The sequence below is a fragment of the Salminus brasiliensis genome, chromosome 18 (assembly GCF_030463535.1).
Source record: "Salminus brasiliensis chromosome 18, fSalBra1.hap2, whole genome shotgun sequence".
Classification (NCBI taxonomy): domain Eukaryota; kingdom Metazoa; phylum Chordata; class Actinopteri; order Characiformes; family Bryconidae; genus Salminus; species Salminus brasiliensis.
Genome location: NC_132895.1, coordinates 14,790,489 through 14,813,404, shown reverse-complemented (window position 1 = coordinate 14,813,404; position 22,916 = coordinate 14,790,489). Strand labels below are relative to the sequence as shown.

Here is a 22,916-nt window from a genome sequence, read left to right as displayed (position 1 = left end):
GCCTTTTTTTCTCTGTCTGAACAACCTAACCAATATACTCTATCTTTAACTGTATCTTTAAGCCATGCAAAGTTGAATAGTTGTTTGACTGTTGTGACTTTATTCATTATCTGATGATCTGGCCAACATTTTGGAAAATATGTTTTAAATTAAATGTAAAAATGGGCTGAAACAGTGCAGAAGATAATTTCAGTGTAGTGCTGAAGGAGTGAAGAGATGCATTACATTTCATTCATTAACTATTTCTAGCTTTTTCTACATTTTAATGCACAGTGTATAAACATATATTCAAATTTGTTTGGCTTCATATCTCAACACTAGCAGTAGTTAAACACAATCTACTTATAACTGCTACTGGAATAATATTTGTTTATGCTTCTGAGCACTACACTTAGTTGAGCAGTTCTCAGGCTATAGATAACAAGATAATATGGAGAGAGTATTTCTATTATCAGAAGAGCACAAGAGTGAACACCCACTTTTATATAAATATATATTTTAAATCAAAGCATTTCAATCAATGCTTTGTGAGTGTACAGAGATTATTCTGTTGATAATCGACACTGATCAACCATAACATTAGCACCTCATGCCTAATACTGAGCAGGTTCCCCTTGTGTTGGCACAACAGATCTGACCATTCATCATTCGAATCACCTACTCCCACAAGACCTCTGAAGGCTTCCTGTGGTATCTGGTGCTAAGAAATTAGCAGCAGATCCTTTAAGTCCCGTAAAGTGTGAGGTGGGGCCTCCGTTGATCAATGAGATGAGATTTTAGTGTCCCAATGAGCTTGTTGCCGATTCACTGGTTGTCCTTCCTTGGAGCACTTTTGGTAGGTACTGACCACTGCATACCAGAAAACCCCCCAAAAACCCTGCCTGATGTTTTAGAGATGATCTGACCCAGTCTGATAGATGAGGATAATCAATGTTGTTCACATCACTGGTCAGTGGTGCTGATGTTATATAAATGGTGTATAAAACTTGTGTAAATGGTTGACTTACTTGGAATGTCTGAAAACATGGAAAAAAACATTAATCTGTATATTTTTCATGCAGTAAACACTGACCACAACTTTTATATAATCTGTAAAATTCAGGTAAAGTATTACCTGGAATGAAATACAGTTGTGTTGTTGCCTTATTAAGAATAAAAAACTAAAAACACAATGATATTGTCTTTTATGATTCACATGACAGTATTTTGGAGCAATGTTTAGGTGCTGGGTGGTAACGCATTTACTAACCAACAGTTTCACTGTATAGAATGATGCATCAAATTTCAACCAGCTAAAAAATGTTTCTTTAATTTAAAAAAAATACATACAGTAGAAAATTACTCTGCACCATCAAAAGAAATCATCTGTTTTTTTCAACCATTTCCCAAAATGTTCAACCTTTTGGTCACAAATTCAGACAACTGATACTTCTCTGTGTAACCATCATCCTCCATGAGTTACTGATATTTTGTCTTGCTTGTGGTGCATTGAACAGACAGCACCGAAAGGTAGAGTCTGATAAAGGAGTAGAGCACACCTAGTGCACAGTAAACAGAGTTGAGGAGCAGGGGGATGAAGGGCAGGGTGTGCTGCCAAGAAGTCAGCGGGTACACAAACTCACAGATGAGCTCCAGAGGAACCAGGCCCAGAAGATAAGCAGTTTCCACTGAGTTCAGCAACGGACCAGATTTACTGGATGATAAAGAAAAGTCAATATATCACTGTGGTTTTATAGTATTGAAATTGACATTACTGGCCAGTAGTGCTTTGATGCCTATAAAGATTTTCAAACTGGACCTGAAAAGAAAATGAAAACATGAACCTACCTGAAAAGCTTATTCAGAGAGGTGAAACAGAAGATTGTAAACAGCAACATCAGGAGAATTTTGATAGGCAGCTCTGATATTAGAAAAAGAGAAAGTGATGTTTAAACAAACTGTCAGACCAGGTTTCGTCTTTATAATAATAATAAAAAAAGTTCAATGGACAAGTACATACCCTGAGCTGTGAAAAGCAGTGGAAAAAGGGAAAAATGGCCTGTTGTACTGAGGATTAGAAATGTTCTGGCATCCTCTTTGCCCTCAACTGCAAGTAAACTGGAAAAATATGTAAGAACGCACAAAAAATGGATGAAGTGTGATAACATCCAGAATGTAATATAAAAATAATTAAAACACCAAGGCTTACCTTAAAGGAAGTATTGCCATTAAAATAGCCTTCTCATGTACATGCCACCCAAACATGAAAGATCCAAGAGCACAGATAACCATGCAGCGCAAGAAACCTCTAGCTCCATTTGGTCTCTGCCACATACTGAAGACTGCAGGCTACAAGAACAAACAGGAATACAGATGGCACAGCAAGTGAAGTATAGCATCAGTACATCAACTGTGCTTGAGTTTAAACTATCTAAAATACACACGTTTCTTAAATTAGCAAAACTGGAACAAAAATATCCTTGTCTGCCAAGACCTTGTTACTGCTGACTTTCTTTGTAATTAGAAAGCTGGACGTCAGTTTTGAAAATAAAAAACTGTTATCAAATCATTAAATTATGATCTGTATTCATATGAGAAACACAGTCGGTCACTTCTTGAACAGGCTGTACGGCTTTTAATATAGCATCAAACAATCTAAAAAATAATAATAAATATTTGAAACACTGTGTTAACTTTAAACTTTAAATTGAATCCAATTTCCTCCCCTATTTTGACATTTCCAGACTAAAACCACTAGTTAGTCTCTCACACACAATGCCACCAGTGCTGGGAGGGTGAAGGGTAGCATATGCTTCTGCCAGGTTACATTAAGCCAGACAGCTGCATTGCAGTTCAAAGACAGTTAAACATGCTTGAAGGAGAAAGCTAACTACTCAATTCTACCTTCTCTCAGTGCCTCCTATCAGAGTAAATTGGCTGGTGGTGGGGTTATGATATGTGCGTACCCATACTCAAATGAGCCTGGTCTTTGTTAAGGATAATACATTTTTTAGTTTTGTGGGCTTATTTGAAAAAATTAACAGAAAATGTTTTAACACACATTAAATAAATTAATTAAATATTTAAAAATTTACATAAAAAAAAAACAAAAAACAATGTATAAAGTTTATTACACATTACATCACATCTGCAAAACTCACCAGGATTGACAGTAATGTACAAATAAGCGTTATTACAGGAGACACAGATGGAAGAACAGAGTGCTGGAACTCTTGAACCAGGCCCCCAGTCATTGAGGCCTTGGAGAGCTTGTCAATGTCAAGCAGTTTGAGTTTAACCCCTAAAACACACAACAAACAACTATTGTTAGTGTTGTGCCCCCATTTCATATAGCTTGTGACAAAATGCTGAAACTACAGAGTGCGCTACATATACATGATAGTTATTTTCCATACCCAAGATGGAAAGAGCTTTGTCTGCTATGTTGTAAAGAGCCCAGATATTGGGTGCCCAATAGGCATGGCAAAGTCCACGTTTGAATGGGAAGAGCCTGGAGAGGACTTGTGGAAGCTGCCCCTTGAAGACATTCATAATAAGGAGAAATGGAATTCAGTGATGGTACTCATTTTAACTAATCTCATTATAAAGAGTATGAGAAGGAGATTTAGGAACACATACCATTGCAATGAAGGGTCCAAATGACACTGCAAATGTGGACAAAACAATTGATCCAAGTGCTACTAACCGCAAAAGGCTGAAACTCTTCCATGGTAAAGAACCATCTAAGGACAAAACAAAGGCTATTTTAGGAGGATCCTTTGAATTACAGGAACCATCCACACGTATACAGAAATTTATAAAAACAAAGATTTCCCTCCCTCCATTTTTACAAAATATTCACAGGCGACAATGCTTGCATGAGCATGTCTCTCATATAAAGAGATTTTAAAACACCACAAACTCTACTCCACTACTCACTATGTAGCGTTCTAAGCAAGCCACACAATTACAGATTCTGCATCTAACGAGCACTGTATTGTGTATATATATAATAAAATAAAAATAACAATAATATTACATGTATTCATATGAGAAAATCTGGTGCTAACCGTGTGCAGACGCTGTAGTTTTATGACTTATGTAGTTGGCTATATAGGGAGTAATGAGGTATTTGACATTCAGCCAGAAACAGGCATGAGTTTTCATAAAGCTTCATTTTCCCCGTACACACGATAACACTAACACTCAACAGCACTCAAGAATCTACACCTTAAAGAGCGTTTTTAAAAAGGCCTGCTTATAGTGACCAAAAACAGCCTTGTCATGTGCATGGGAGGCCAAACTGTTACATGTTTGGCCTCCCATCCACAGCCAAACCACAGCCAAAACGCAGATCATTTTTTATCTAAAATATCCAGATACATGTGGGCAGGGTCTTATAAACAATTAGACTGTGCTGGAAAACATACCTGCATTATTCTGTGTGAAACAGAAACATCTCAATAAAAAGATTCCATAGGCCGGTGCAACATACAGGTATATATGCTTCAGATTTAAGAGGAGGGAAAACAGTAGGGCGCCTTCCAAGTGTCTGTTCTGTTTAAACATATATACAGAAAGAAGGAGTGAAGGTGTTATAAGAGCAAGCTTCATCCCAAACATGAGGTACAGTCAAAAGTGGTTAGCTGAATAAGATTTATTGGGCCCTGCAGGGGTGCAGTCCTGCTTTTTCCGGAAAGCTGTCAGTGTCTGTAACACTTTTAATGAATATTAATATAGTATTTATATGGTATTTATAGTACAAGTATTTTATGAGAAACCATGAGTGCAGGTTAGGAAAGTAAGAAGTTGGATAAAGAAAAGAAACAAATACCTGAAAATGCCGTGCAACTGATAGCAGTAATACACCAAAGAGGAAGCCATTATACTGGAAATGAATGTCTGCATGGAATTATTCAAGGTCAATGTACTCAGCTGTACTTGATTAGTTAAGAACTTTCAGTTGTTCAGTATTATGGCACATGTTCATTTTTAAAGGATACGATCAACAATAAGAAGGCCAAAGTTCCACAATAGCAATGTAGCCAGGATAAAAGAGGGTTTTCCCAGCAGATCCTTCCCTTTGTCGTCCCGACAACTTTTGCAACATCTACAAGGGGCAAAAGCACACTGAAAAAACTTTGTTGTAACTAACATCAGCTTGATGGTCAATAACAAAACATCTACAGTAAAGTGTAAGCATACTCTTTCTCTGGCATTCACTAATACTACTGTGAGGGACAGGTAACAGTATAAATAAAATAAATAAAAATATATGATTATATATTTTATATATATAAATATATGATTAGCAAGATCTTACTCTTTAACTGCATAAATGAAGACCAGATCAGTGATGATGACAGACAGCCTCTGGAAAAGCACTGTAGCTGGACTGGCATAATTCAGATTCTGCACCACCAACATCTCCTTATCAAAGTACTTGGCGACATGCGACAGTCCATATTCAAACCAAGCAAAGAAGGGGGGATAGTCCAGTGTCCACTCAGATGTTGCCTGAAAATGCATATACACATCCACAAGTTGTGAACTGGATAATCTTAACTGCATGATACTTTCAACTGAAATAGCCATTTAGTTTCCTTTATAGTCAATTTATGACATTCGAGTGGCTTGTGATTTACCACAAACAGTATATATCTTTTTTACATGTTTGTAAAGGTTTGTCAACGATTAGTATTACTCAAATGACAATTCATTGTTAGCAACATTATAACTATACTAAAGTATTACTAACTAAAGCATTCCTTTAAGATTGATACGGACATGATCTATGTTCTGATTAGCTGTAATGTTTAATGCATCAATCAAAAAGCAAAAGGCCTGAAACACTACATTTAACGTCAAGGTGAATGAGAGAGGCTATAGACTGGCCATTACATCACAGGGATAAGTAGGCAACCAGGGGGCATAAAGCAGCAACCACAGAGAAGATGGATGGAAAATGTTAAATATTCCAAGGGGATCACATCCTTTTGCCAAAAATTGGATTTTATTATTGAATCAACAAAACAGGGCAAAATCTATGTTAAGCATGGCAGATGACTAACATTACAACCAAATGACTGGCTATGTTTCCAAAGTGCTTTCCCCCCTTTGCTGCACCAACACCCAGTAATGTTTACAAACAGGGAACCCGTCTATACTGCTGTAAGCTGAATAGGTTTAAATGTATGAATGTACATACAGTTTTTTGTCTCATTATTAAAACAACATATTTAACATTTTGCAGCCTAGTTTAGATACAAGATACAGACGTTAAAGTTAAATACATCAAACGTATTTAATAAAGAAAATTCTTGCTAAGTTTACCATGATAAGGGGTCCTTTAACCTACCTCATAGTACCACTGGGACACCGGCAACGAGTGAGTGACAGCAAGCCAGTTTCGATGAACTTCGAAGTCTGTCGAGTGGCTGCAATTAAGTGATTTTAGGTCAATTAGTTCTTTTCTATTTATTTAATGACAGTAGATTACAAGCCTGGAAAGCTTTATAGGATAGCTATAGCTAGCTAAACTACCCAAACAGGTTATACAGCAGTATGCTAACAGCTAGCTATCTGTAGCTAATACCAATGTAGTAAACACCAGTGTTAAACCTAAATAGCTAGCTAGCACTTTTCCATTAACGTTCACAACTATTTGTTCCAGAAAACATGAACTGTTTAGTAAGTCTCTCTCTCTCTCTCTCTCTGTGTAATATTGTGCATTAATCGCATTTTAACCAACTGCAAACTCGAGCTAACGGTGTCGACAGTGAGAGAAATCGGACTCCAGCCGCTGACAGGCCGTCTTGGGAGGAACAGAAATTCAAGGGACAGTTGTTTATTTTGTGTTGTTGTAAACTGCACTTACTAGGCGTTTATGAGGAGACATTTGATGAAGGAAACTCCGAAAGCTAAAGCCACAAACCAGCTCCTCTCAGCGCTCATGGGCGCAGCCATGACAGCGGACCGAGGGTACAAATCAAGAGAACTTTATTTAAAAGCCCGGGAACGCCTCCTTCCGGTCGAGTTGCGAAACGGCAGGAAAATAAAAAATAAACTTTTAACTTTTAACAAAAAAAAAACTCTAAATAAGCGATCCTAGAGCCAAAGGACGGAGTTTAATGCATTCTTAGATACATGTCTTCATTCAGATCTTCTGCAGTTATTTGTGGTTGCAGCCCAAAGTCACAGTAAACATCTGTAGCTAATGGTTTAACTCGCGGGCGGAGGAGCTTGCAGCTAGCTAGCTTGGCTTTGCTGGTCTGTCTCCTCTCTTTTTCGTAGCTACATCATTTAAAGAAACGCTTCTTTTTTACTGAAGGCATGGTGTGCTGGGGAGCCCTTGTGCGCAGACACTGTGCTGCTCAGTTCAGGCAGCGGCTGACCCCTCATCAGTGTGTCCCACCTACAGTGTGGAGGACCATCAGAGGTGAGTTGGGCTGTGCTGCTGCTGTGATCTCCACACATCAAACTGAAGGATGTTAGTAAGTCTCGTGTCTTTCAGGTCTCCATGTAACCAGCAGAGTTCATTCATACGATGTACGAAAAGTGGAGCTCACACCTCTCGAACAGAGGAAACTGACCTTTGACAGTCATGCAGTCGTGAAAGAACTGGAATCTCATGGTATGGCCAGATTTATTAGCTGTGTGTGTGTGTGTGTGTGTGTGTGTGTGTGTATATGCAGAACTATACAGTAGTGTTTAAAAGTGTTGGTAATGGTTTAAACTGCATGTATTTGGCTGTAAGGCAGTATGAAATGGTAGAAAAATACAGTGCAGTATAAGGAGAATAGGTTAGAGGAATAAGCAACTCACCAGATTTGCTCCAGTGAAGGTGTGATTTGATAAACTAGGTAATGAAAGGCAAGTGTACATACTGGACTTACTCTAGGAGAGGTTGTGAAAGGGTTAACACAGAATCACATTGTTTTATTTATTCATTTATTTATTTATTTGCATTTATTCAATTGTTTTTAACAAATAAATGCATACTGCCCAGATATAGATAAAAAAAAGCTTTATTATTATTTATTTAAATATTTTTTCAGACCCCCAGAAGTAAGCAGTTATGGCATCTTCACAGGCAACTTCCAATAGAAGTCAATATCAAAGAAATGATTTTGGAGAATTTAAATTGGTCCATTCATCTTGACACAATAACGAAAAACTGCCAGATTCAATTTATGTCGAAGCGAGTGAAAAGATACAACATTTTTGTCTAACAGTGCAGAGTTACTATGTTTACTCAGGAAACATAATGATGAACTCATTATTTTTTCATTAACAATTTTACTTTTAGAAAAGCATATTAGTTTTTTAGTAAATAACAGTTTATTTTGATTCATAATAATTGCAATAAATACAAGCCAACGTGTGCACGCACCCAAAATGCATAAATACTTATATCCCCCATACAGTATACCTCTGTAGATAAACATTAACCCCACCCCCTATCTACACATACTATATGTCTAAATGTTTGTGGACATTCCTTCTAATGAGTGCATTCAGCAACTTGAAGTTATACCCATTGCTGACAAAGATGTGCAAATGCACAAACACAGCTTTTCTCGCTATAGAGAAGGACTCCCAGGAGCAGACAAACATGACGCTTTTGGCACAGTGCATAACCAGGCATAGGCTAAAGGGGTAGAAAGCCCCTGGCGTTGAGCTGTGGAGCGGTAGAACTGTGTTCTCTGGAATGATGGTGTCCATTCAATACTTTTGGCATGAGTTGGGAAGTTGGGGCTGAGGTGTGGTGGTAATCATCCAACATTCTGACAACATTCTTAGCAATGCAGCTATAGAGAGCTTTCCCTGGACATTTACGTTACTCCAACACCCTTGATTTTAGAAGAAACAGTGAATGAGCAGGTGTCCCAATATTTTTGTCCCTGTAATGTGTAATATATATATATATAACTGTAACTGTGTGTATATATATATATATATAATTCTAATGTAATAACAGAGGTTAACCTGTAGATGAGCTATAGTCTCTGCCTGTACACATACAGAACAAATGTACACAGTGTGCCAGAAAGGTAGCAGGTGTGTTTTAAAAACTGTGTAAAAGCCCTGATAAGTGCCTGATATCACAGTCATACCTGTGTACCACAACTAAACATGCCCTTACCATATTGGTCAATGCAGCTAACTAATGTTAAAAGGTTAAAGGTGCACGTATTTGTCACTGTACAGTGTACACTGTACAGCGAAATGTGTCCTCCGCATTTAACCCATCTGGTAGTGAACACACACTCACACACACACATGTGTTAGGGGCAGTGAGTACACACACACACACACACACACACACCCAGAGCGGTGGGCAGCCAACTCCAGTGCCCGGGTAAAGGGCCTTGCTCAAGGACCCAACAGTGGCAGCTTGCCGAGCCCGGGAATCAAACCCACAACCCTGTTATCGATATCCCGGCGCTCTAACCGCTGAGCCACCACTGCCCCTGATCAGTGGTAAATATCTAATGATATAAATAAGCATTACAGCAGTACCTAACTGAGATATTGGGCAGTGGTGTCTCACCGGTTAGAGCTCTGGGCTATTTATGACTAGGTTGTGTTCAGGCTTAAAAAGATGACACTGTTGGGCCCTTAAATAAGGCCCTGAATACCTTAATACTGCAATTTGGGTGCTGCAGTGATGGCTGCCCTCCGATCTGGGCACATGTGCTCACTGTTCACGGTGTGTATTTGCTGACTAGTGTGTGTTCATTTCACTGATGGCTTAAAGGCAAAGGCTAAGTTCCATCGGTGTCCAACACAAACAGTAAATATGGGTGCCTTTTGTTAAGGGTTTGAAAAGAAGCAAGCGGAGGTGATCGTTACAGCGCTGGTAACTCTTACGACTGCCAACATGGACATTGTATATAGGGATATGGTTACAGGAGCCCATCAGGTAACAATGTCTTTTATCCTTAACAGAGTTGATTTGGTTTTGCGACATTTGCTTCTTTAGTTTTGTACTAAAGCTATTTTCATTTCATTAGTCTACATTGTCTTCTTCACCTCTGCCTTTAGGCACATATTTATATTTGTTGTACTGATTAGCTCTGTACCTTGCCTTTGCACTATTGTCTTATTACTGCACCGGAAAGCAGTGTTTTGTTGCACTGTACAACCCTGAATAGGTATGATGACTAAAATTTAATTACATTTTAATAACTCGTAGCTCCAGTTTGGAAGTAAAGAAGCAAACCTCAAATATGTTTTGGCTGATCAACTGTGATTAGGGTGAACTGCACATTAGATTTTTCAGTCCACCATTCACCATTAAATGTGCATTCATCAGTGTTCTTTCTGTCTCAGGAAATTGCCCTCCAACAAATTATGGCTCATCTTGATTCTATTAGAAAGGACATGGTTATTCTTGAAAAGAGTGAATTTGCCAGCCTACGTTCTGAAAATGCAGTAAGGTTTCTTACAGCTTTTTTTAAAAATAAAATGTTTTAAATGCTCTATTTGTTCTTCGTTAAGACCTAATTTCAGTAGAAAATCTACTCAAAGAAAAAAAAATTGACTTTTTTTCCCCTTTAATTTTGTTTGTGCTTAGAAAATGAAAACTGAACTTGAACAGATCAAGAACAGATTGCTTGTGAGTATATTCTGTATAAATCATAAACACTTGCATTGTTTGTTGAGGACTTAATAAATAACAAAATGTTAAATGAATGTATTGAAGGAGGAAAGTCAAAAGATTCGAGCGGATGCCAAGTTGGATATTAATCTAGAGCGCAGCAGAGTTACAGACATGGTAGGTCAATGTACTGTTTACAGTAGTTTTTCTAAGGTTTCTAATGAGCATGTAAGACATTTTTCTTGGTTGTTAAACAGCTGTCCTCCAGCTTTACACAAACTGTCATCCATTAGTTTACAGAACAAGAGAAGAAACTAATGGAGGTTAATTCAGAGTTTAACAAAAAGGTATGTTTAGTTAAGTTGTGATCGTGTTGAATTGAGAATGAAATCTAATTTCATTGATTAAGTTTAATACATTTGTTAGTGAAGATGCTTGGTTATTATGGTTTACTGCTGTCTGTCGTGTTTAGACTGGTGAAATCGAAAGTAGCACAGTAGAAACCACCAAGAAAATAGACATCGAAGTGGCTTCATTGAAGACCCTTCTGGAATCACTGAAACTTCAGACGGTGCGATATCTCGCAGGTATGTATAGGTGGACAATCTGTTATAATAATGAGCTTTTACACATTACAGAATAGCAATATTTTTTCTGTTTGCTTTCAGCATGCGTCTTCTCCTGTTTGGTCATCGCATTGGGCTTCTATCGTTTATGGAAGTGAAAAAAGAACGGAAGATGAAATGATCGTCTTTTTTTTTTGACCAACTGTTTTGGTCAGCCGTGCATTTTGCTGCTCATTTCTTGCTACTCTTTGTTTTTACAATGCATCCAACCTTTTAAATAAAGTGCCTTTGTATTTGAGTTTGAGTGCCTTTGAGTTATGCTTTAAGACCCCCCCCCCAAATCGATGGTGCTCAGAGGCAGAGTTTCATACAATTTGGGCAGGCATCTGGTTGTGTCTTATACTAGAGGGTGGAGGTCATCTATTTACATGGTGCTAATCATTACCAGTTTAATGCACAAAGAACTGCAAAGCAAAGTGAATGGAGCAAGAAAAGCTTTCAGCATTGGAGCCCATGGTAGATGGGTAGGAGGAAAGACTACATGGAGGTTGATGTAGAACACTGTGGATAGTTACATGGCCACGTCCTATATTCTTACTATTCTTTAAAATTTGAATACTTATTTTGAGAGAGGAGAAATAAAACCCAGAGGCTATATATATTCACAACAATTTTTATTTAAAAGTTAAAGATAAGCGCACACACACACACACGTCAAACAGTTTAATTTATTTTTATTGATTTTCTTAATATCTTCAGCAAAATTTGCTTTTTAACCCTCTGTGGGGGAAGAAAAAAAGTTTTTTTTTTTTTTAAACTAAACATTTTATTAATTGGAACAAAAAAACATTAATAAACTCAGTGGGTTTCTAACATGTATTTACACATTTGTCAGGTGTGAAGATTTATTTACTCAAAGTCTTTCATTAATAAATTAAACACGGCTTATAACTTTCCTCTACCGAAATGAAGAAAAGTAACGTGTTTATAAATTATTCAATAATTGGTTGTCCATTCCTCCAAAATCTGTACAAATATTGAAGAAAAGAAAATTCTTGGAGGATCACAACTCAAAACCCAAAAGTTTATCAATCTTACACAAACATACCAAAAATATGTCTTTATTTATAAATTAAACTGTACACACATTTAGCCCAACATATCTTTTAAAGTACATTTCAAAGGGCATTCAGCAAAAACACCTGAATTTCGCAGGCAATTACAAATACGAAAATGTATTTACCGGATGCATAGCTGAGGACCCCGCCTCAGAGCTGTCCTATATAAAAATAGTTTTCCTTACAAAAACTTAAAGCACAACTCAAGTAACCACATTAGGACAGAGGAATTGCAGCATTGTTTAAAACAGAATTGCACCAGTTTGGGACTCTCCTTCCAACTTAACCTGAACCTCCTCTTTTACCATTACGGTGTCCGTTTCTCCCTCAGCTGGCTCTTCTTTAATACTGGAGCAAGATGCCTCACCTTCCCTTTCTTGTTTTAAGAAAACATTTAAAGGATTTTCTGTGAGCATCTTGTTGGGTGATGGCGTGCAGTCCACAAAGGAAGATGTCTATAGTATTTTTATTAATAAGAAAAAAAAAGAGGGGGGGGGGGGGGAGAGAGAGAGACAAAGAAAAAAAAAAAAAAAAAAGCAGTTTATACAAGACTTTTAATAAAGGCCATCAGAAGATTTGACAGTTCAGACCAGGTGGCATTTCCAAAGCATCTCAAAATAAGACCGAGATCCAGCATCAGATTTGACCTCCTTTAAAAAGTACTGATCCAGAAACAGCACTTTAATGAAGATGCTTTGTGAATACCACCTCACAGGCATCAAACCCCAGAGGGTCCAATGCCCAGCACAGTTTGGTCATTTCCTGATTAAATCACACCTCCTAAACATGTAGAGTAACTAAATTAAATAAGTTTGTTTGAATGTCTGAACTGGCAACTGCCAAACTGTGCAGACTCTGTCTCTCCAGGACTGGCATCCAAGACCCCAAGTCTAACTATTAAAAATAACAGATCCCAGACATTAAAAGGTGTCCACTTAAATTGAATTTACAGTTAGGTATGTTTCAAGCAAGGAAATCTCCAGACTGCACTGGACACTGACCCTCCAGACCAAAAAATCAGGTGCACATATTTGAGTAGTGTGCTGCTTTGCTTTATGTAAGCCTAAATAAAGACATCATTTCTATTACCTGCTAACTTGTTAAAGCAGGAAAGTCACAAAACTGAGGCGGACTCTGGCACTCTAGGAATGCAGATAGGTACTCTTTTTAAATGTCCTTTAATGTGTCAATTAATCTCATCGAATGATACCATGCTACCTCTTGGTAAACAAAATATTCTGAGCCATATACTGAGAAATGACATTCAATCTATTATATTGAAGTCATTGCACATTTAGCCACAATGCTCTATAAAAAGGAGCCCCTAAAAGGCTAATGAAAACTAACTGAAAACTAATGCACAAGAGATAAAATTGGTCATATTAAGCATGCATTTTAGTTGACAATGAATACAATCTCAGGACCACACTTACATTTTTGTAGTCTTCATAACATGAAGGGTGATATGTCTGAAAGAATAAAGAAAATTGTCAGTTCACTCATTATTAAATGAAAAGTTCTAATAAAGATAAATAAATGACTACTTTATACCTTTCCATCAACTCTCATGGCATTCTTCAGGTGCCACTCCTCCTCTTCTTCCTCCCAGTACATCTCCAGCTGCTCCTGGCATATCTCACACGACTAAGGGCACACCCAGAATAAGACTATGTTTAGACTAAATGTTCTCTAGAGTAGACCTATTTCAATCACAGTTTGTTTAAATTGACAAAGGCTTTAATATATACTTACTTCATCAACGACATCTGGGGCAGCCTTAACACTCTGGAATTCTCTTTCTTTGGCAGCTTCCTGGGTTTTCTGTACAACTTCCTCATGGACTTTTTCAAAGAACTGGCTTTTAGCCCTCTCCTCAAGATCCGCAATTTCTTCAAACTCAATCCAGTCCTACAAACGTAATTTGCAAAACATTAACACTCCTCGTCATGACAAAAGAAAAGTCAACAGACTGTATAGTATTTTAAAAATGCGCAAAAGATCTGGTTGTGCGAGGCTCACCGTTAGACTGTAGTACCACCGGCGATGTGTTACTTTCTTACTGATATCCTTCTCAGAGCGGTTTTGCCTGTAGTGCCAATCCAAGTGATCTGCATAAACATCAGTCTGAGAAGCAGTAAAGCGCATCCCACAGGAATAGCACTGGATTCCAGTGTACAGTTTAGTGATGACACATTCGTATCGCCTGTGGAGTTAAACACGACAGACATTTAATTGTCATGTACATTAAAAGTTCAGGTCACTTTTATGCATCGTCAACTCAAAAGGATTATACACACTGAGGGACAAAATCAGGTAAACGTACTGTTTCATATCATCTAATCCAAAACCAGTCATATCAGGGAGGTTGTCGTCCTCGTCTTGGTCCTCTTCCTCCTGATCTTCTTCCTCTGGTACACTCTGAGACGGTGGTGCTGATGTGGTTTCTGAAACAAATAAGGCAGATATGAAGCATAATTCAGTTGTACATGTATGTGTGTTATGAATACGATGAATGAGATACATACCATTGCTCGTCTCAGTTTGTGCTGGCTTGATAATTCCACTAGATAGCAACTTAGCCAACAGATCGTTAACATCCATTTGGCCCAGATGACTCTCAGGCTGTACAAACTGGGAATCTGACAAGTGGAAAGAAGAAGAAAAAAAAAAAAATCATGAATTTGCTATGAAGTCACTTCTAACTATCCAAAAGTTACATATAATAGTGTAATGCTTTATGCTCCATCTATCTACACAAATCTATCTACAAAACAAACTTACTGGCTGGATTGAAAGGCACTGGATTTTGTTGGAGGAAGTTCTGAGCTGGAGTAGACATTATACCCATCTGTAACAGAACAAAAGGACGCTTAGCTTCAACAAGTATAGACATCGTGTGCAACAAAATGAATGCAAATTTCTTAGTGGATACTCACAGGCTGAGGGGGGTTTGAAGCAACTCCAGGAAATGGAGTAACAGGTCTGTATGAATTTTGAAATCCTGAAGGTGTGGAGCCTGGGACATTGAAGTTTGATGCCTGTGAGACATGTTGGATGTGAAATGGTTGTGGCTGACCACCAAATGCATTTTGTGGGGTCATGTTGAAATTAGGTTGCAGTACACCTTGATTTAGCACAGGGCCCTGACTCTGTGGCTGATCAAAGACTGTTTGACCTTGCGGTCTCAGGTTGTTTTGCATATTTGGAGGTCCACGGTATCTTGGAGCCTGTGGTGTATCATATCTTAGCATGCCAGAAGGTTGCCCATCAAATCTCATGGGTGTTGGTTGCACTGGGGTGTCAAAACGCATTATGCCAGTCTGACTCCCTGGCCCTTCAAGTCTTCTTTGCCCCTCAAAATTAACTGGCCCAGAAGGATATCTAATTGGGCCATCAAATCCTCCAGGAGGGCCAGGCAGCATGTGGGGATTTTCAAATCTTGCAGGCCCATCAAATCTATTTGACTGCCCTGGATTATCAAAACGCATTGGCCCTGAATTGTCAAATCTTCCTGGACCCTGATGTCCCACTGCACCCTCAAAACGGTTTGATCCTGGTCCATCAAATCTTCCAACACCAAGGGGTTCCCCAAACCTTACAGAGCCATGTGGCATTGGCTGGTTATCATATCTTCCAGGTCCTTTCAGTAGAGGGGGCCTTTCAAACCTGTTTGGCCCATGGTTGTCATATCGACCATGTCCATCATACCTAGGGGGACCATGGCCATCATATCTTCCTGGACCTGTATTTCCCTCACATCTGCTTGGAGGATGCGGTCTAGAAGGGACATCTGATCTTGGCTGCCCGACATGGCCATGTGACCCTTCAAATGGAGGATGGGAACTCTTGTGTCCATCAAATCTTGGTGGGACGGTCATTCCATCATGCCTTAGAACATTCACCTGTGTGCTGGGTCCTTCAGAGGAGTGAGGGGGAGATTGCACAGGAGATTCAACAAGGTTTCGCCCGCTTCTTCCTGGTCCTGAGCTCATTTCATGCCTTGAAGTTTCTAAACTTAGTGGTCCATCATTGTCCAGTCCTGTACCAGAGTGAACACTGTTAGGACTTTCAAACCTGGGACTGATCTCTCCATCATCAAACTGATCCATTTCTATGGGTGAAGATGACCGTTCAAATGGTGCAGATGGAGACTTTCCAGAAATTCCATCACTGTTCACTGGACATGGGGACGTTCTGATAGCAGGTACTGTTCGAGGTGGTGGTCCGTCATTCCTTCTAAGATCATCATGCCCTGAGAAAAGTTTTAGGGCATCATTGCCCTTTTTGTGTGCATCTGAGAGGTTGCTGAATAAATCTTCTATTTCATGTTGAGGTCTGTGATGAAGCATGTTTTCACTCAAAGGTGAGCTCTGGTGAACTGTAATAAACAAAAAGTGTTAATTAGCAAACTGTGACTAAAGTTAAAGAACCCTACTGTACAACATCACCCTACTGTAAAAATTAATCACTCAGCCTCTACCCTTATAATTAAAAGTCACCAAAAGTCTTTCTTTTTTAAAAAAAGACAAAGATTACCCGGACGCTGCAGCTGTGTTCTTTTCAGTTTAGATTTGTGCTCAAAGTAAGAAAGCTCAGCATCCGACATGTTCCCGTGAGATGGTTTCTTTTTTGATGTGTATGTACCATCATCACTGGATCCCTCCCAAGAATCAGAACGCTGTTTTTCTTCTCGATACTGAAAAAGCTGCTTGATTTGATGGGCCACATTGAGGAACTCCTCGTGGGACAGCTCTCCATCAGCCAATCTTTGACTAGCCTAAAAAGAAAAATGTAATTAAAAAGTGAAATTTACTGATGTACACTGGAAAAGTACATTTAGTAACAAACTCCAATTTAAAAACATAAACAAGAACAATTACTTTAATGACATGTTTAATGGCCTAGCAAACTACTGAATATGATCATCTAGCAATCGCTAAAACCACTACAAATGGTGTGCAAGCAAACTAGGTCTGGGAACGCTGAAAAACAAAGAAATGCAAAGGATTAATCCCAGATCCTTTAAAGGTTGATGACGCCATTTCCCTGCCCTAACACAAAATTAAACTCAGCAATTACTTGTACTGGCATCCAGGACTGCAAAATATGCCAAAAGGGCCAGAATGCTTCTTGCCTGTTCATGTCAATCATTTAGAAAAACCAAGACAAAGTTAATTGCCCAGTAATTGAACCTCATGAAATGCAACTTCGATGTATACCTTTCGTAGAAGGTCTCTCTTGTTGGCAGAATTAAGCGCTTCTGGTATTTGTAAGTTGGCGTCAACACTTAGCCGGTGCTGTTTTGGTGTTCGTGGTGTCGAGGGTCTTTGATTACTGTTCCAAGTTTTGTGTCTTTGAGGTCCTGGTTTACCATGTGCGACATCTTGCTCAGGCTGTTTAAGACTGTGGAGAGGGGGACAAAAAATCTAAATGAAAATTCTTCTCTCACACACCCACACCCCTAATGTTACCCTAATAACTGAAAGATTTGTGGCTCAGAACAGGGACTACAGTTGACCCATGTACTAAAAAAAAAAAAAAAACAACAACTTACGGTTTATTTTCTTCCCATCCACTCCTCCATCGTTTGACATCTTTTGGACCTTTATGCTCAGGTGATCTTTTGGATGCAGGCGACACTCTTTGTGGCTGCGCATCTCTGTGTTCATTAAGTCTATCATCCAGTGGCCTTTTTAACCGCCTTTGATCAGCAACATTCTTCTTAAGTGTACTTCTGTCGTCTCTGACATTTGATTGTTGGATTGCATCTTCATTGTGTGGATGCTTGTTCAATTGCCTACCCTTTCCCGATTTGGAAGGTGGAGTGACGCTCCTTGGTCTTCGCTTTGGAGATCGGCGATCTTTTCTTTTGGGAGAATGTGCAATCGGTGATCGAGATCTAGACCGAGACCGTTTCCTGATATTAGCTTTACTGACTTTAATATCCTGTTTCTGAAAAGTATCAAATCTTTCATGCTTATTCAGAGACCCATTCACAAGTTTGCCTCTGGAGTTAGTGGATCTTTGCAATTCAGTGATTTTGATAGAGTCATCCCTTTCTTTTTTCTCAGATCTCTTTTTGTCCTTGACCTCATCTTCTTTCGGGTCCATCTTTTCGTGCATTGGCTTCCGCAGCCTTGGGTCTTTTTTATTAACATCAGACGTCTTTGCATGTTCAAGTTCAAAGTCTTTACTTTTATTAAGGACAGCTTTGCTGGACGGTAATGCAGATTTTGATTTAGCTTTTTCCTCATTTGCAGAGGCATCTTTCTTCGGTATTCTCATTAGCTTGCTTGATCTCTCTGTGGCCACAGGTTTCTTTTCAGGTACATTAACACTTTGTGTAACATGGGCATCCTTCTTGTAGGTCCCTTGTTCCTTTGTATTTTGAGATGTAGTAGCAGCTCTGTTTAGTCTAGGATCTCTGGTTGACACCTTGTCATCTGGTGCTGGAGGCCATGATTTGTGTGATGTATGAGCCGGCTGGTTGACAACTGGAACTCCATCAAAATTTACTTGAACATTGGCAGGTTGATTAGGTGTACTGGCAGCCTTGAGGGGGAGGGGGAAAGTACTTAATTACAATTCACTGGAACAAATACATTCTTTGAAGGAGAGAGATACAGATGAACAGAGGCTCGGTCTCAACACTATTAACTTAACCAGCAGAACAAAACGCTATTCACAATAACAAACAGAACAACTCAAACAAATCCACTTTGGGCTACCCTCAGATATAAGTCTATGAAAAGCATTATAGCAGATGTGCCATTGTGCCAAATAATCATGAGTATTCAAATTCCTCCATTGAAACTTACCAGTTGGGCTTTTGTTTGTTCAAGCTCAAGTTCTATCTTCTTCTGCTGAAGCTCTAGTAATTGCTTTTGCTTAGCAAGCAACTGTTGTCTTATTACTTGTTCCTGTGTTAAGTTCTTCTCACTCACTGTGGGGTGAACTTGAGGCTGTGGTGTAGTGACCTTCACAGGTTTCGTTTCTTCAGTCTACGCAGAGAAAAAGCAAGTGTGTGATCAACTCTTCCATTTAATGCAATAAACTCAAACTACAACTAGTTTTCTTTAAACTGCATGCTTACCGGCTTCAGAAATTTGGGATTGACATGTATGCTGGCATTCACATTTGGTGGTAAAGGCTTAATTGGCCAAGCAGGATCAACAGAATTCACACGAACATCTAACGCATACAGCTTCTTCAAGGGGAAAATATCATCCCAGGTAGAGCGCAATTTGAAGAGACTTTTTCTAGTGTTCTCATCCACCTAAGCAAATGGAAAAAAGGGGGGGAAAGTCGAACTACTTATTCTAGCAGAATAAAAAGCAATCAAAAACTAAACACAATAATCTTTTGAGATCACATTCAATTTACTTTCAAACCTTCATAACTAAATAGTGAGGAATGTGTTTATGTCGACAATCATTTAGTTACATACAGTTTATTCATTAGCAACACCAAGAGCAGATGTAAAATGGATCATGTACCTTCTCAAAAACACATATAAAGGAAGTGACAAGGTTTTTAGCAAACACTTCAAGGTACTCTCCTCCAACATTCTTCACTATGGAGTCCACTAAGTACAAAACAGGGAGCTTCTCAGCAGGAGGTGCCTATAGTGATAGAAAACTGACAAGTTTAGTACACAACATGAGAGAAATGTACAGTTACAATGATGTTACACTTTAGATGAAGTCCTTTGGTGGTTTAAAAAAAAAAAAAAAGTTGAAAAACTTGTCTGAGAAGAAAAGTCCCACAACAAAAAGAAAAATTCAGACTTCAATTCCGTTTTCTTTCCAGATCCTTGCAAAAGTCCTTCAGTATCCAAAAAAAGAAAAGAAAAACAAAAATAATAATAAACTGCATAACTCCTGTTGACAAAACAAAACAAAAAAATGCTTGCATTGCGAGAAAAATGTATTCCACTGTAGAAAACAAATCTTCGTTCAGTCTTCAGTACAGGTATTCCATTGGAAAAATGTTGGTAGACCGGACATCCACGTCGCTTGATTTTTATTAGTTATTAGTCAAGTCTGACTTTCAGAACATTTTTAAGTGTTGTTCTTTAAACGTTGTCTTAGGAAGTTGCAGGGAGAAAAAAGTGACTTTCATTTTAAATGTGTCTGCAATGGATATGATCCGATTAAACATCAGGTTTACCATTTTAGACCTCAAGACAAAAATAAGCATTACCATTTAAAAAAGGGGTGAAAAAAAGTCCACTACATTTACAGGTTTCTGACTGGAATTTGTCATTTAGGACAGGACTTTGCCACTCTTCCCCAGAAAAACCTGGATGATAGACACATCTTGAGGACAATTACCATTTAATCAAAGTAAGCCAACACTACACATCTGATGTCAAGTCTGACTGAAGTCAAAAGACCATTGATCATAAACTAAAACTCAATCACAAGCAGGTGTTTCCACAAACAATTTACACTGGTAAAGAAAGACAAAAGCACATTTCACATAGTTTATTTTGACAATTGTTAACCATTTATTAACAGTGAAATCAATATAGGAAAATTACTCAGCAATCTAAACACGCCAACGGCCCTTTATTTAGAAATACAAAGATACATAAAGCCACATAGCTAGGCCTCCTCGTTTTAGCAGAGAACCAAGTATCGACCTCAAGACTCCTGTATCCCACATGTGTTTTTGATTTGTTTTGTTTTGTTTTTTTTACATTAACTTGATTAACATCAAGTCTTTTACCCTTTATTTACCTTTGGTCACACACTTAACATGTCAGCAATGGATGTAACAGTTACGGATCAGAGTTAGACAACATTGACTAACGTGGTCACTGGAATAATCGACATCTTGGGGGGGGGAGAATAAAATAAAGCCAAATGACTTATTTAACTAATCACCACGTCTCTGCTCATCCAGCATCCACGACATTAAATGCTATTAATAAGCTGGAAACATAACCGTGACTAATACCAGGCCACAGCGACGGACCAACTGCCATATGGCCACAATAGTTATGTAACCTGACGATAGGACTTCTACACGGGCCTAGCCTTAGGCCAACTACACCAGCTATGATTGGTCATTAATCCTGACAATGCTCGTTAATTATATCGACGACCAGAACAGCTAGATACGATGTAAGCTTTCTTTGGATACATGGGGAGAAGAAGTAGGGGACGGACTTCTCGACGATAAGAAAAACGGAGGCATCTCGCAGCTTTCCTCCAGGTTCAGCGACACGGCCAGAGCCGTAGTGCTAGCGCTAGCCACGCTAGCTAGCTAGCTAGCTAACCACGCTGTGGTAAACACTACTGACACCCTAGCTAACATTAGCTAGTATATAACTTTTAAAAAAAGCCCAATAGAGGTCTCTGTATAAAATAATTATTAGTAATAAATAAATATGCTGTTATGTCCACAGCTGGCGCCAAGTTAGCTAGCTAGCTAGCCTAGCTGGAGGCTATTAGGCTGCCGAGCTCAAAGGAGAGTCAGCGTTCGCGTCGCTTCAGATGAAGCCAAATCACACAGGACGTCTTATAAATACTTAGATAGATATAAACACAGTTTCAACTGTTAAACTCTGCTATCTATCACCTGTTAAACCCTACCGACTGGACACTGAACTGTGGTGCAGCTGTCTGGTCGTCGTGGCGGAGGCCTGAACACATGATTAGCTGACCAAGCATGGCTAGTTAGCTATAGCTAGCTGACTAACTAACTAACGGGCTACGAGGCCCTGCTCTGTTCAACGAGGACAACATGGCTGAAACAAAACAACAAAAACTATTTTCATAAAAACCTTGGTAATTTGAGCTTCAATTATTGCGACGATATCCTTGGTGAATTGTAGATTCTCCTCGGCTAGGATGGTCAGCATGTTGATGTGCGGTTTGCTGTTGAAAGTTAGATCTTCCAGAGACGACTGGTACTCTCGGCAGGCATCCTCCCTCGCAGCGTCGTCCGACATCTTTGAGTCGGTGAACTGAGGCGGGTTCTCGCTTAATTCTTGTATAAGCAGGTATCAACTTTAACACAGTCCATTTAAACGTCGACCATTGTTGTTCTCGCTTCCACAAAGACGACTCTCGAGCAGTATCGTCGGAGTTTTGCCCACAAACGCTGCTGCTGGCGGCTGCTGCTGCTGCTGCTCGGCGATAGAAAATGTCCGTCCTCGTCGACAGAGCTGTGCGTCACAGAAAATGGTTCGGAGCGAGCGCTGCGTCACCGCGCCGTGATTGGCTGGTTTGAGTTGCGTCAGCGGTTTCATACATAAGCCGCTGTGACTCACGTCCCTAAAGCGGCTGTAATACAAACACATCACACCAGAGTTGATCACACTCCACTGGTTTCTGTACAGCATCATTTAACAAGATCTCCATGACGTTTTAGTTGAATTCATTAAATTCATCATTTTTGTTCAGTTCTGCCTTTTGTTGTTGTTGTTGTTGTTGTTTGCTGTCTGGTGTTTATACAGTAAACAACGACCGTTGGTGCCCTCCGCCCTTCTTTGTACTTTCTGTTGTTTGTAGGTGTAGCCTGCACCTACCGTTTGGTCTCCAACGTACAAGTAAGTTCCCTAACAGCTACAATACTGTCCACTAAGCAGTATACGGTACATCACAGCCACTGTCCCAGGGAAAGGTGCATACATGTACATGA

General features: G+C 39.1%; 3 protein-coding genes across 6 annotated transcripts; 1 reads left to right on the top strand and 2 right to left on the bottom strand.

Moving 5' to 3' along the window:
* Window positions 1-1,282: 1,282 nt before the first annotated feature.
* On the bottom strand, window positions 1,283-6,955 carry alg8 (ALG8 alpha-1,3-glucosyltransferase). The gene is made up of 13 exons (XM_072661947.1): window positions 6,857-6,955; window positions 6,338-6,416; window positions 5,303-5,496; window positions 4,983-5,089; window positions 4,814-4,881; window positions 4,410-4,536; window positions 3,619-3,722; window positions 3,396-3,516; window positions 3,141-3,280; window positions 2,189-2,328; window positions 2,000-2,097; window positions 1,828-1,900; window positions 1,283-1,693 (listed from the first exon to the last, which is right to left on the bottom strand). The coding sequence occupies exons 1-13, from the start codon at window positions 6,943-6,945 to the stop codon at window positions 1,459-1,461; spliced, it is 1,575 nt and encodes a 524-aa protein (XP_072518048.1). The 5' UTR covers window positions 6,946-6,955; the 3' UTR covers window positions 1,283-1,458.
* On the top strand, window positions 6,358-11,446 carry ccdc90b (coiled-coil domain containing 90B). Of its 3 annotated transcripts, none has more exons than XM_072661950.1 (10): window positions 6,358-6,367; window positions 7,310-7,417; window positions 7,493-7,612; window positions 9,801-9,904; window positions 10,315-10,416; window positions 10,559-10,600; window positions 10,688-10,759; window positions 10,876-10,929; window positions 11,055-11,169; window positions 11,251-11,446. In XM_072661950.1, exons 2-10 carry the CDS (start codon window positions 7,312-7,314, stop codon window positions 11,304-11,306), a joined length of 771 nt encoding a protein of 256 aa, XP_072518051.1. In that variant the 5' UTR covers window positions 6,358-6,367; window positions 7,310-7,311; the 3' UTR covers window positions 11,307-11,446. The 3 variants fall into 3 exon arrangements, with proteins under 3 accessions (XP_072518051.1, XP_072518049.1, XP_072518050.1); XM_072661948.1 differs by having other exon boundaries at window positions 6,360-6,436; XM_072661949.1 differs by lacking the exon at window positions 6,358-6,367 and adding an exon at window positions 6,485-6,669.
* A 359-nt stretch (window positions 11,447-11,805) lies between these two features.
* On the bottom strand, window positions 11,806-22,435 carry pcf11 (PCF11 cleavage and polyadenylation factor subunit). 2 transcript variants are annotated; one of them, XM_072661680.1, is made up of 16 exons: window positions 22,057-22,435; window positions 19,763-19,888; window positions 19,360-19,542; window positions 19,085-19,267; window positions 17,821-18,818; window positions 17,486-17,669; window positions 16,803-17,043; window positions 15,203-16,644; window positions 15,048-15,114; window positions 14,792-14,905; window positions 14,590-14,710; window positions 14,286-14,469; window positions 14,019-14,174; window positions 13,818-13,910; window positions 13,700-13,735; window positions 11,806-12,721 (listed from the first exon to the last, which is right to left on the bottom strand). In XM_072661680.1, the coding sequence occupies exons 1-16, from the start codon at window positions 22,222-22,224 to the stop codon at window positions 12,509-12,511; spliced, it is 4,509 nt and encodes a 1,502-aa protein (XP_072517781.1). In that variant the 5' UTR covers window positions 22,225-22,435; the 3' UTR covers window positions 11,806-12,508. The 2 variants fall into 2 exon arrangements, with proteins under 2 accessions (XP_072517781.1, XP_072517782.1); XM_072661681.1 differs by having other exon boundaries at window positions 16,911-17,043.
* Between the last annotated feature and the right edge of the window lie 481 nt (window positions 22,436-22,916).